Source organism: Anguilla rostrata, chromosome 13 (assembly GCF_018555375.3).
Source record: "Anguilla rostrata isolate EN2019 chromosome 13, ASM1855537v3, whole genome shotgun sequence".
Lineage (NCBI taxonomy): Eukaryota > Metazoa > Chordata > Actinopteri > Anguilliformes > Anguillidae > Anguilla > Anguilla rostrata.
This window is the reverse complement of record NC_057945.1, coordinates 8,561,360-8,575,501: the sequence shown is the minus strand read 5'-3', so window position 1 is coordinate 8,575,501 and position 14,142 is coordinate 8,561,360. Positions and strand designations below refer to the sequence as shown.

The 14,142-nt window shown below is 47.0% G+C and overlaps 1 protein-coding gene across 2 annotated transcripts in view; it reads right to left on the bottom strand.

The window, feature by feature from the left end:
* The window catches only part of LOC135237980 (PDZ domain-containing protein 4-like), a 36,624-nt gene extending 23,125 nt beyond the window's left edge, over positions 1-13,499 (bottom strand). For both annotated transcript variants that reach the window (XM_064305582.1, XM_064305583.1), the window contains exon 1: positions 9,492-13,499. In XM_064305582.1, coding sequence (XP_064161652.1) covers positions 9,492-9,551 — 60 coding nt within the window. In that variant the 5' untranslated portion in view covers positions 9,552-13,499. The remainder of the gene's footprint in view (positions 1-9,491) is intronic.
* Positions 13,500-14,142: the final 643 nt, after the last annotated feature.

Here is a 14,142-nt window from a genome sequence, read left to right as displayed (position 1 = left end):
CTGTGCTACCCACTGCACCACCGTGCAACCTACATGAGCAGCATGAGGACTGCACATGTTTTCTGTGTCTGAACAGTCCTATAAACCAGCATCAGTTCATTTATAATGTATAAATGTAATCCATTATTTAAAAAAACATTGACATGAGTTTGTAAAGGACGGAGTGTAGCACAGTGGGTAAGGAACTGGGCTTGTAACTGAAAGGTCGCAGGTTCGATTCCCGGGTAAGGACACTGCCGTTGTACCCTTGAGCAAGGTACTTAACTGAAATTGCTTCAGTATATATCCAGCTATAAATGGATACAATGTAAAATGCTATGTAAAAGTTCTGTAAGTCGCTCTGGATAAGAGCGTCTGCTAAATGCCTGTAATGTAAATGTAATGTAATGTAAACCTTAATTTCTGCTACATTCCATTCTACTGCTACTTTACGGGTTCCTCTCGAGATTTCTTCCCATTGGGGAGTTTATTCTCGCCACCGTTTGAGGGTTTCCTCTTTTGCTCTTGCTACTCTGTACAGTGTCTTTGTGAGAGTTCTCTGTAAAAAGCGCCATTCAAATAAATTGAATTGAAAAATTGAATTGAATTGAATCGGAATCATCACCTGACAGCTATTTAAGCTGAATCATCGCATGACACACTGTCAACAAGCCAAACTTAAATGAACACTTCTATTTTCTTGCATTAATATGTATATGCTGTAATCAAGACGTGCCAATATAGCCAAAAACAGTACGTCTAGTTAGCTTTGGACCACTTGCATTGTCAACGTGATAAAATACGTTATTGTAAAATACGACCGTTTCTACTCCTGGTTGCACAACAGCTGATCATGCTATCAGTTGCATGACAACAGCCCGTAGCATCATTTTTGTCAACAAAGTAGACATTTGACGCACACCAGCTATAGCTAATGATAGCAGCGTTTGAATATTTCCAGTAGCAGTGATGACTACAGTGACTATGGCTGAGGTTTACTGTGTTTCTGATTTTGTATCAGCCAGTGAGACGAGGGAAATGGTAAACAAAAAATTGTAGTGCACCTGTTGCCAGGCAACCCTGAGAAGGGGCAGTGCTTTAAGTGCATTTAGCAAGAGTAGCTACACAACGTATCTTTTCCATTTATAAGGCAAGGGGTCCAAAACTAATTAAAAATACTGTTTCCTTGCTACGTTCACACATAATACTGTTTCATGCTAGTTCACATGATTTCTGGTATTTGTAAGATGCCTAATACCTTAGTATATTAATGACTTAATGCTTATAACGACCAATCCTTTAAGCGATCCCACATTTCAGGTAGGTTTCTGGAAATAATGAAGGGGAGCTGAGGACTCACATTGCATCCATGCATTGAAACATGTAACTTTAAGCGTTTCTGATATGGCAATGAACTGGCATTGGTAAACAGAGCTGGTGAAACATTATTTTGGGCCAGAGTAACTGGCACTGGTCCTCCAGGACCACAGCTACCCAGCCTGATAGAAACTGTTTACACAACTGCTTCTTAAATGGCTTCTTAGTGGTGGCAGTGGATGGTATTTTTGGATTTTAACGCAAAAGGAAAATAGGACATAGCACTGTTCGTGGGAGTCCATAAATCACGGGTTGATCACACACGCAATGAATGTGTCAGACGTAGAGTCATCAGCACTTTTCCAGTGTGAGTCTGTCAGAGAGGCAAAAGTAAAAAATAAGCAGACTGTATTTTGTTCTCTTTGCAGTTGTATGAATTCATCATCTTGTAGTGCAACTAGCCCTTTCAGACAAGCCTGTCCAAAGCCCCTTCTCTTTGAGTTTCTTTGTTTTTTGGCATCTCCAATGCCTCCTGAATTTGGAATGTCCAATTCTCAAACTTTGTACAAGTATCTTCATATACGGCGTGTTCCTATCCTGAGGAGAGTGAAGGCAATCCTCTGTTTTCCTCTGAAACGCTCGCCTGCCAGCCAGCTGCTTCTTTTCACACTGCATCCGCGAGCCGCGTACGCACAGGGCAGGGGTGGAGGAGACCCATTTATACGCGTGAGATACGCAGAGAGAGCTGGCCACGGACGCCCGGACGGCCAGGAGAAGCCGCTCGAGCACTGAAAAATGCTATTGGGATGGCAGGTATGCCATCCGCCAAGTTAGTAGTCATTTTGACAATTTTTTTTTTACAAGTGTAACAGCTGAATTGCAGATGTCACTCTTACATGTAACACAAACTTTGAATGACCACATTCTCATATTTCACGTTTTAATTAATGACTTATCGGCAGTGCTTCGTATGCCTGAGTAACTTGGCATTTTTGTACGCTGAAAATGTGTGTTTGTTGAGATATATCCCTACTGTCTGTATCCCTCCCGCCGTCCCTGAGGGACGCAAAGCCAGTGATACACCTCAGCCACAGTCGGCACTGACACGGGTTCGAATCTGAGACCGTGGCGTGCGCCACGAGCGGCGGTTTTACAAGCAGAGCTACCCAGCAGCCCCAAGTTTCTCTTTTTAATGTCTGAAATTACAACCCCCCCCCCCCTCACACACTGCCGCCAGTGCCTTCCTGGACCCCCCACATCTGTAATTCAATTATAGCTTGCTTGCTTGAGCACTGCTTAGCATACTAATATGTCCCATATTGTTTGGGTAGCTCAAAATGCTAACAGCTTGCAATAGTAAAAATAGCATTATCCCCATCATCCTGAAATAAATTCAGACATAACAAGATCTGCACAACGGAGGTGGGAACTAATGTACAGTATCTCCTCCTTGTGTTTTCATTCATAAAATAAATGAACAAAATATACGGTTTGGAGTCTTTTGTCTATAGCAGAGAGGTGTGTTTCAGCTAAACTGGTGCCAAATAACATGCAAGTAATTAGCCTACTGTTTGGGATTTAGTCAACATTAGCAAGTCAACATAAAACAAATGGTGTATTGAAAGTGAGTAAAAATACAGAAACACTGTATATATTTGCTACACGATCTACTCAGTCATGGGCATAGTGCCCTGTGTGTGTTTCTGTCTCTGTTTCCCCTGGGAGCTCGTACTGAGAGCAGTACAGCGCAGGTGCTCTCTCATATGAGCTTCTTCTCTATGGGATGCTGGGTTGAAATACTGAAACACTGCAAAATTCATTCATTAACGGGACCACTGTGGCTGTTTTTTTTTTTACATTTATTTTTTATTTATTTTTTTTAGCAACGACTGCAGATCTGCAGATCCAGTAAAAGCATTAAAATGCTTTCACTGACTTTGCTGCAGTTGCATATTATCCAGAATATATCAATCGCAATTAGTTTTTATGTTTCCAAACGCTAATTAAATTATTCCCGAGAGCCTGTTGTAAGAACAGCAAACTTTGGAAAAAAAACGAACAAAATTTTTTTTATTTTTCTGCTCCATGCCAGCATTATCACACCTGGCTGTGGCACTCATTCCGTCATCATCCGTCAATATTTCCCTCTCCTTCCTCTTCTCTTCTCCTCCGCCTCCCTCATTAACTCTTTCACTGCTTCGCTCATCACGCCTCTTCTGCGCTCCATCCTTTTCTGATTACTGCTGAAGTGACAGTGACTCAATCTTAAGCTCGTAAACACCCCCCATTCCTGCCCCTATCAGCCCCGAACCCCAATCAATCACCAGTCATCAATCACAGAGACAGGGAGAGAGACAGGGAGAGAGAGAGAAATTGAGAGAGAGGAAGAGAGATAGAGAGATGGAAAAATATGAAGGGAGACAGAGGGAGGGAGAAAGAAAGCAAGAGATAGACGGAGAGAGATAAACTGAGAGAGAGGAAGAGAGATAGAGAGATGTAAAATATAGAGAAAGAAAGAAAGAGCGAGAAAGAGAGAGAGAAAGCGAACAAGAGGTCTGCCCCTGGCTCGTGTGTAAGGGATGCACAGGCACAGGTGCTCTGTTCCTCAGACCAAGCGCTCAGCAAACATAGACTTTGGCTTGGACAAGCACTTAAAGGCCTAATAAAGACAGGCTAAGTAAACGAGAAAACTGGCAAGTGTGTGTGTGAGCGTGTCTGTGTGTGTGTGTGTGTCTGTGTGAGAGTGTGTATTTGAGTATGTGTGTGAGCATGTGTATGTGTGTGTGAGTGAATGTAAGTGCGTGCGTGTGTGTGTGCATGTGTCTGTGTGAGCGTGCGTGTGTGTGTGTGTGTTTGTGCGTGTGCATGTGTGTGTGTGCACATGCATTGCTCTGCGTGTCAGTGTGTAGCTGGGCTGTATTTTAGTGAGAAAAAACCCATCAGTCTTGGTTAATGACTCCTGTTGCCATGGTAATACCATCCCATTGAGACACATTCTCCAGCAAGCATAGAGAGAGAGAGAGAGAGAGAGAGAGAGAGAGAGAGGATAGAAGAGGGGGTGGGAGAAAAAAGAGGAGAAGCTGAATCATACAGATGCTGCAGGTTTCTGTACCTGAGCTGTGGATTGTGAGTGTGTGGGTGATTCCCAGGCTGTGGCCAAATGTGTGGCTATTATATATATACAGACAAAGAAAACATCTTTCTCAGCTAAAAAGACAACATTCATTATTAATGAGTGCTTCTGGGATGGGACACCATGTTACTATGTACTGCAACTGCACATTTCCATTTTGTAATTCTGGGTAATATATCTGTTTCAGATAGAATGGAACATTTTTTTAACCTGTCAAATGAAGGGTGATGTCTGCAATTCCTGATGCGCATATATGTGTTTGTGTGTCAGTATGTCAGTGTTTGTGTGTGTCAGTGTCTGTGCATATATTTGCGTGTCTCAGTGAGTGTCGGAGAGTCTCAGTGTGTGTCCCCAGGGCCGTTACAGTCACTGTATCATAGCAACCCCAGGGCTGTTACATTCACTGTATCGTCCATTACAGCCACTGTATCATAGCAACCCTAGGACCGTTACAGTCACTGTAACATAGCAACCCCAGTGCCATTAAATTCATTATATCATCCGTTACAGCCACTGTATCATAGCAACCCCAGGACCGTTACAGTCACTGTATCATAGCAACCCCAGGACCGTTACAGTCACTGTAACATAGCAACCCCAGAGCTGTTACATTCACTGTATCATCCGTTACAGCCACTGTATCACAGCAACCCCAGAGCTGTTACAGTCACTGTATCATCTCTTACACTCACTGTATCATAGCAACCCCAGGACCGTTACAGTCACTGTATCATAGCAACTCAGGGCTGTTAGTTTCACTGGATTATCTGTTACAGCCACTGTATCATAGCAACCGCAGGGCCATTACAGTCCCTCACAGCATGACTCACTGATATAGGCCATTAACAGCATATACAGTCATTATCATCATCACACTCACAAGCACGGACTACAGCACTTATCATAGCATCCAGGCAAAGAGTTTCACTGATCTCTGAAGCCACTGTATCCATGCTATACCCAATCACCACACAGCTCCTACCACACACATTCCACTCCACACACATGCCCACATCTCCTCTCTCTCCCTCTCTTCTCGCCTTCTCTCTCTCTCTCTCTCTCTCTCTCTCTCTCTCTGTCAGTGCATGCTCAAGCAGAAAGAAGTAAAGGGAAGGGAAGAAGATAAATAGACAGGCAGATTGGCTGATGGAGATATAAATGATTGACAGATTAAGAGATATGGAAGAGAGGCAGAGAGTGTTGAATGTGTGGTGGAGCCATATGGATAGACAGGCGCTCATGGCTTGGGCACCATTAAATCCAACAATAGTGACTCTTTGCAAACGTGTCACCATGGAGAGGCTCAACGTTGCCAGATTGAGGAATTTTACTTGGGGGCAATATCCACGGCTATGCATTCCCTGTCATCCCCCAGAATTACACCGCATCTATTATGCATTTATGCTGGAAAAAACATCAAATGCATTGTTTAAACATTAATTATGAGATGGCTATTAATTCTTTTTTAATCATTTGCAAGCAAACGGTGTTCATTCCTTGATGGGAGACGGTGTGTGGACTAAATTAGCATGCCCGCGTTCAGTCTTACGCTCTCTATTCTGTGCGCTCTTTCACAAGCACCCCTTTAGGCCTGGATCTCAGAAACCGAAAAAATATAAATGACAAAGGGGCACAATGGCTGCAGAATCCCCCTGTTTTCTGTTTTTATTTTTATTTATTTCTTTATTTTTTCGTAGAATGACAGCCCTTGATATCCCCCCCTGAAGATGAGAGGGGGATTGACTGGCTTTGATTGTGGCAAGCTAAGCCTCGCACCGATGTGCAGTGGAGCACCGCGTTCAGGAATCCAGGAGGGTTGAGGGGGGCGGGGAGGACGGGGATGAGGGGGCGGGGGTGACCCCCCAGGGAGCACATTCCTCTACAACAGAGAAGGAAGGGCCAGCATAACAGCAGTACTGGGCTGGGGGGGGGGGGGGGGCAGAGTTTGGTGTTGGTTCATTTTTCACTGAAGCAGAGTGCAGAATGAGTGTTTCTAGAGGGAGCATCACTTCAGAAGTCTACTAGCAATGCCCAGAGGCATTCTACTCAACTTTACAACAGCGCTGCTGCCAACCCTAACACCATTACCAAACATCGCTGATACACCTGAATGTTTGTAATAACATTAGCATCCACAATATCCACAGCACACATGCGTGCGCACATGCACATGCACAAATACACACACATGCACACAAACATGCACGAAAACACATGAAACAGAAAACTCTGGACGTCGTATAACTGCAGTGTATCTAATTGTGAAATATTAACATATGAGGAATATGTCGGTTCACAGAAAAATGCTGAATGAAAATTCTGATCTAAAACCAAAATGGCAGCCCCAGCCTGTAGTCCATGGAAGGGACTTTCTTCATTTGTGCCCCTCCCCTGCTGGTCCCACGGGGCCCACTGTTCAATTCTGCTCACTGAGGCAGTGAAATCAATTACTCCTGTCATCTAAGGGCGAGCAACAGAAAGCACCCATCTTTCTCCCTCCCTTCATCCCTCCATCTACTGTTCTGTGCTCTATTTCTCTATCCCTCGCTCCTTTTCTGCATCCAAAAAGCATCAATGCAGGACTGAAAACTGAAAATACTTCCTGAAGCCTGGACCGTGCAGACAGTCACACTGAACAAACCACCCAGATCAGCATTGAACACGCAATCTGGATCAGCACTGAACACGCAATCTGGATCAGCACTGAACACGCAATCTGGATCAGCACTGAACACGGAATCTGGATCAGCACTGAACACAGAATCTGGATCAGCACTGAACACACAATCTGGATCAGCACTGAAAATGCAACCCAATAGGCAATGAACATAGATCATAGACCAATCGGCACTGAAGACGAAATCCAGCTCAGCACTGAACACAAATTCCAGATCAGCACTGAACACAAATTCCAGCTCAGCACTGAACACAAATTCCAGATCAGCACAGAACATGCAACCCCAATCAGCACTGAACACAAAACCCTGATCATTACTGAACATGCAACCCCAATCAGCACTGAACACAAAACCCTGATCATTACTGAACATGCAAGCCCAATCGGCACTGAAGACGAAACCCTGATCATTACTGAACATGCAACCCCAAGCAGCACTGAACACGTTGCCATGGTCAGCAATGAACACACAAACTCGATCAACTTTCAACACCTAACTCAAATCGACACTCAGCACGCAACCGCGATCAGTACTGGACTAGCAACCCGGATCAGCCCCGATAAGCAATCTGAATAGGCACTGAACACCTAACCCCATTACGCGCTGAACATGCAATCTCACTAATCACTGAGCATGCGAAACCAATCAGCACTGAACACACAATCCTGATCACCACTGAACACCCCAATGGACACGGAATACGCAAACCTGATTGGCACTGTACATGTAACCGTAATCAGCACTGAACACACGGCTATGATCAGCATTGAACACACCAACTCGATCAACTTTCAACACCTAACTCAAATCGACACTCAGCACGCAACCGCGATCAGTACTGGACTAGCAACCCGGATCAGCCCGAAAGCAATCTGGAATAGCACTGAACACAACCCATTCGCAATTGATCATCACTGAAAACACAACCCAGATCAGCACTGAACACACAAACCTGATCACCACTGAACACCCCAATGGACACGAAACTAAACACTGATGCACGTACAGTACCTAATCAGTACTGAACACGCAACCCTCATCACACTGAACACACGCTCATCACACTTGAACACACCAACTCGATCAGCACTGACCACACAACCCTGATCAGCAATGTACACGCAACATAGATCAGCACTTCACGCATCAACTCTGAACATCACTCACATCAACTCAGAGCACACACACCCACCTCCCTACACCGATTATAAACACACACACACACACACACACACACACATACACACACCAATGCACAGGATACAGGTGGGGGTTTGCGTCTGTGTAAACATCCGCTGACAAGTAATACATCAGGTTTTCAGTCTCCTGTATCAGCCTAGAGCTGCATACAGCAGTTATGCTAATTCAAACTGTAGGAGGTGTAAGTTAGTCTTTACACACACATTCAAGACATATAATCATGTGAGCACCTCACTGTTCCTGCTCAGGCAGCGTGAGACACACACACACACACTTCCATTTCTCAATGCGTTCCATTTCTCACTGACTGTTGGCTGCTAAACCTGTCACCGTGGCAACCTTGCACCTCCTTCCCCCTCTGTTGTTCACACACGCACACACACACACACACGCGCACAGACACACAGCATTCTCTCACTGTGTCGATCCTTCTGCTTCGAGATTCACATAAGGTGTAGGGTGTGAGAAAATGTGTGTCTGTGGGTGTTTATAATCAATGTAGGGAGGAGTGTGTGTGTGTGTGTGTGTGATTGATCTCTCCCTTCACCTTGCCCTGTCTCTGTGATCAGTCTATAGGCACTAACTCTGTCAGCTGCCGTTTTTGGAACAGTGGCTCTGTAGCATCGCAAGGCTTCCATTGCTAAACACAGGGGCATTCAAATATAGGGGCATTTAAACACAGTGGCATTTAAACACATGGGGTATTTAAGCACGGGGGCATTTAAACACTTGGGGTATTTAAGCAGTGGGGCATTTACACAGGGGCATTTAAGCACAGGGGCATTTAAATACAGGGGCATTTGAACGCAGGGGCATTTAAACATGGGGGCATTTAAACACCGGGGCATATTAAGACCGGGGCATTTGAACACAGGAGCATTTAAGCACAGGGGCATTTCTTATCGTGACTTAGAGCATCAGTTCTCGGGGTGGTACTCACCAGCAGTTTCATAAATGTTTAGACAAAGCTGTAATCGGGGCTGAGGGACCAACAGATGCCCAATTAGGCCAAATTACAGGACAGCTCAGAACAGAGAAAAGACAAGCAGAGACGAGGACAGACAGACTGAAGAAAAAAAAACGGCACAGAAAGAAAGAGCAGAAAGCGAGGGAAGAGAGACGCAGCTGCTGAAAGAGAGACGGAAGAGGAAGAGGAGGAGAGAGGGCGTGGCACAGCGACTCACCTGGAACATGACCCTGTACTGCTCCTCCGGTTTCTGCACCACGCACATGTTGCACCCCATGGCGACGGAGATCCAGTGCAGTCTAGAGCAGCCAAATCCCTTTCCTGTACTCCCCCCTGTCACTTTATTGGGCAGGGGGGTGAGCGAGCGCCGGTCCCGCCCCCTGTCGGACGGGACAGAACCCCAGGCAGGGGGTGAGCAAGCGCCAATCCCGATCCTCAGACGGGACAGAACCCCAGGCAGCGTTGAGGAATACTGATCCCGCCCCCTCAGACGGGACAGCGCGGGTCCCTGTTTTGGCTGGGAGGGATGGACCCTGGCGCAGGTGCGAGCGCTTCCTCCTGCAGCTTTCCACTCCTTCCGAGTCCCTCTCCTCCTCTTCAGTCAGACTGGGAGGCTCGGAACCCGACGGCAATCCCAAATTTTAAAGCGGGAAGTCAGATCGTTTGCACGAAAAACCCTCTCGTCCAAAGCGGGCGGCAAGATCGCTGAGTTGCGCATGGCGGTGCCGATCGTCGCCCTCCTGCTCTCTCCGACCGCCTCTCTCTGTTCCTATTGGAGTTCAGGTGAAGCTTTCTGCTGCTTCAGAGAACTTTCCGCTGACTGACACGAAAAAGAATGGCTTCGGCCTGTTCAGGAAGGCTAGCAGAAGTCATAGCTCAATGAATGAGCAGCTTTTGCAGGTGAATTCATCTTTACGTGTGCACAGGTGTCCAGTGATGGTCAGGTGCACATGGGAGGGGGACAGGGGAAAGGGGAGGGGGGGGCGGATGAGGGGTGGGGTACCTGTGGTCAGGTAAGGGAAAGATGAGCAAAGATCGCTGCCACAAGCCTACTGCTCTCCTCTTCTCTCCAAGGCATTAGGTAAGAGAGATATTCACGGAGCTTTCTGCTTTTAGACCTAAAATCTACTCAGTACCACGGCTTACACTAACAGCTCAGCTACAATAACGTTCATCTGGGAACGGTCCCTTCAAAATATGAACAGAACTACTGTAATGTTGTTTTTTCTGTGCATGTGTGCTTTATGTATTTCCTGTTTTTTTTTACATTCTGGTCTGCTGTTGTATTCAAGTGTTTTCCTGGTGCTGTGCTAAATTCTCTGATTGTGTTTAATTCAACTTTTATTGGTCACCTACTTGACAAACTCTCTCGCTTGATCAACAGTTGTCTGTTTACATATTCTGATAGACTGGCATCTCAGTCATTTCCAGTTCTCAGCGCTCTGATTCTACCTGCGTTGGTGCAGACGTACCTGCCACAGGTGCTCTCTCACTCCGCGTCTCCATTTACTGCTGGAGGCTTAGTTCGTTCCTGACAGCTTACAGAATCTGTGCTGTGTGAGTCGTCGTTTTTGAGAGAAAGAAAAGAATTCTGTTCCTGCCTGGATCCCTCTCCTCATGCTTTGGTCCTCTTCATCTCCCAACTCCCTTTTTTCCCTTTTTATCCCTCTAAAACAGCCCCCTTTATTTTATTGGTCTAAAACATCATTTTTCTCTGACAGCTCTGCTCGGCTCCAGGTCCAAAGCCCTGCGGATCACAGAAGTGTGAGTAAGCGCTTTATCGCACCCGAGATCCTTCCGCTTCTCTCCCGCGGATCTGACGTTTACGAGGAGATTCCCGGAGTGCCCCCTGGGGGGGGGGGAGGGGGGCTAATCCTCTCCTCCCTCAGAGTACACAGTCCAGGCTGTATTTCACAGGTGCCTGGCTCCTATGTCTATAACTGGATATCAGTGTGCTCTGTAAACACCCGATTTTACCCTTTAAACCTCAGGTGTCGATTCCTTCCTTCCTGTCTGTCAGGCCTGAATAATACCCACAATCCCGTGGGCTGTTTCTTTTTTTTTTTTTAACAAAGTAGTTTGAGAAGAGAACAGTGTATAACTGAACACGGCCAAATGTTCACCGCGCTATCCAGCGATGCGTGTGTCACCCTCACAGGCAGTGGGCTAGTGTCCTTCTGTACAGTCCGCTTGTTTTAATAAGCAGATTTAGCCACGGTGGGGCTGTATGGGTCAGTGGGGCGTATTTCACACAAACAGGTTGACCGGGACACAGCAGCTGAGTGTGAAATAGCACCAGCTGTTTCATTTACCTCCGATCTGACCATCCGTCCTACTGTCTAGCCAAGCCTCTGTGGTGTTTTAAGGATTCAAATCCTGTTTTTGTGCCGTAGGTATCCCCAGCACAATAGCATAACCACTTTAATGCAAATCAATTACCACTTCTCTGAAGTCTTCATACAACCAAAGGCCTCTTTTGTGAATCCAGATACTTCACTGTTCAAGTCACACTTCGGTAAATTTAGTCACGCTTTAGTCACACGTTAATCAATTAACTATGAATTAATTTATTTTAATTCTCTTTTAATTCTTTGTTTGATACTTGCTTGTTCGGTGCTGTCAGACTGAACTTTGAAATACTGTGTTTTACAGTTTAAAGACGTCTGTTTATATCTGTCCTCTATGTTTCAGCTGGTCCTTTTCATTTCTGTCGTTAACGTGTGTACAGGACCGGTTTCAGCCCGTCAGCCTGTTGAGTACCACGCCCGTGTCTGGATAGGAGGACAACTGCCACCTGATTTCATATCAACATTGTGATAATTATCTCACGCCTTCTCTTCTCCTATATTTTCTGTCGCGTTACATGTGCTGTTCTCTATTAGATGAACATGTGATGAATGGTTATGTATTTTCAGTTCTCTCTCTCTCTCTCTCTCTCTTTCTGTCTCTCACCTTGTTTTTTTTGTCTAAAGTGTAGAGTGCACCTCTAATCCTTCAGTCAGACTCATTTGTGAAAGCGTCTGTCTTCAGCCACGGAGCAAAGCAAATGAAAGCTCTCTCACCTCTCCAGCTGATAGGCGTTAAAGTAGTCCTTCCTCAGAACTCTCCCCTCCGTATTTTAAAGCAGGCGGGCGTCCGGCGCGGTCGTGATGATGCGTACCACGCCCCACAGATCTCAAACCCGCGACCCCGCGCTCGCAGACACACCCTCTCTCGCCCTGCAATCGACGCCGGGCTGTGCACGCAGACCGTCTGCGTACGGACACGTGCGTGGACGCGCGTGCGAACGCCGGTCCCGGCGCGTTTTTAAAAATTCGGACAGGTGTACGGCCGAGACCACGCCCCCGCCCCCACCCCTCTGCCTTTTTACGACGTGCGTGCCGATACGTGCGAAAACGCTTTTCCTTGACTCTACCGAACCCCCCTTTTTTTTTTTAAACACCCTGCCAGAAATTAAAAGGGGGTTTGACAGGTGCAGTCTGAGAGGAGAAGAGAACAGGGGGAGAGAGGGAAGAGAGAGAGGAGGAAGGGACAGGTGAAAGGTACGTCCGCACGTAGATATCGAAAAGGCGCTCCCCCAACAACAAAAAAAAACGAGGGAAGTCAGAACCGGCGAGAGAAGGGAGAGATCATTCCTCCTGCGTGCGGACCCGCGGTCGGGGAAGATGACGGGGAGCAGACGTGGCAGGTGCGAGGGGGACAGACGCGCTCCACCTCTCCTCTCTCCCCTCTCCCGCTTTTTTAACGATGGCGAGGGGGCTCCGCGCTGGCGGGTGATCAATCCTGCCTCGGCCACTCAGGATGAATAAATCATAACGCGGCCATTACACGAAAAAAAAAACCCCACGGTCCACGTGTCCCTTCGAGAGCGAGAGAGGTGACGAATGAAGAATCCGTTGTTATTTTTTTAAGGGATGCAGTCGACGCCGGTCCGAAGGTGGAGCGCTGGAGAAAGGTAAGCGAGTGGAAAAAGCCGGTGGCGTTATTTTAGTGGAGTCTCTCCCCCCCCCCGGGTCCTCCCCCCTCTTCAGGCAGAGCGGCAGACGCGCTCCCTCGCCGCAGACACGGATACAAAGGCACCCGACCGCCAGAGACGCCGCAGTCCACGCCGCGCGGGAGAAATCATGCCTGTCCTGTGGCTGAATTCTTCGAGATGCAACAGAGCCTAATATCCACCAGCCTCCTTTTCCTGCCCTCCCTCTCCCTCTCTCTCTCTCTCTCTCTCTCTCCCCCTCCCTCTCTGGTTGGATGGGCTACCGTTCTCTCCCTCCCCCCCCTCCTCTTTTTCTTTCCACCACCTCATTCGCTGCACCCCTTCCTCGCTTTACCTCCCTGTGCTCTCCTCTCTCTCTCCCGCCCTCCCTCCATCTCCCCCACTCTCTCCCTCTCTCCTGTACGATGCAGACAGTTGCAGCAGAATCCGCGCCTCAGCTGTGAAACGCTTAAGGCTCGAGTGAGGAAGCCCTTGGACGAGGGGCTGAAAAGAAGACAAAAAGGAGGTGCTTTAGGTGTTCACGCACTGCGCTGATGTTCTGCGTTCAGCACAAACCCTGAGTAGGATCCAGTCCTCTAACAGGATATTGGAGTGATCCAGTGTATGGTATGGATATGAGATTCGTAAGAGCCTGTAGTGATCTCATATGAGCTGAGAACAGAAACAGGTAGACACCATGATGGAAAAAGAAACGATAATTAGAGAGAAGAAACCGTTGCTGTGGCCTTGTTCTGCTGCCTGGATGTTTGAGGGAAGTAGAGCAAAGGTGAGGTAACAGGTTAGGAGGGTGTGGTGTGCATGGGGAGGGAGAAAGAGAGAGAGAGAGAGAGAGAGAGAGAGAGAGAGAGAGCGAGAGAGAGAGAGAGAGAGACAG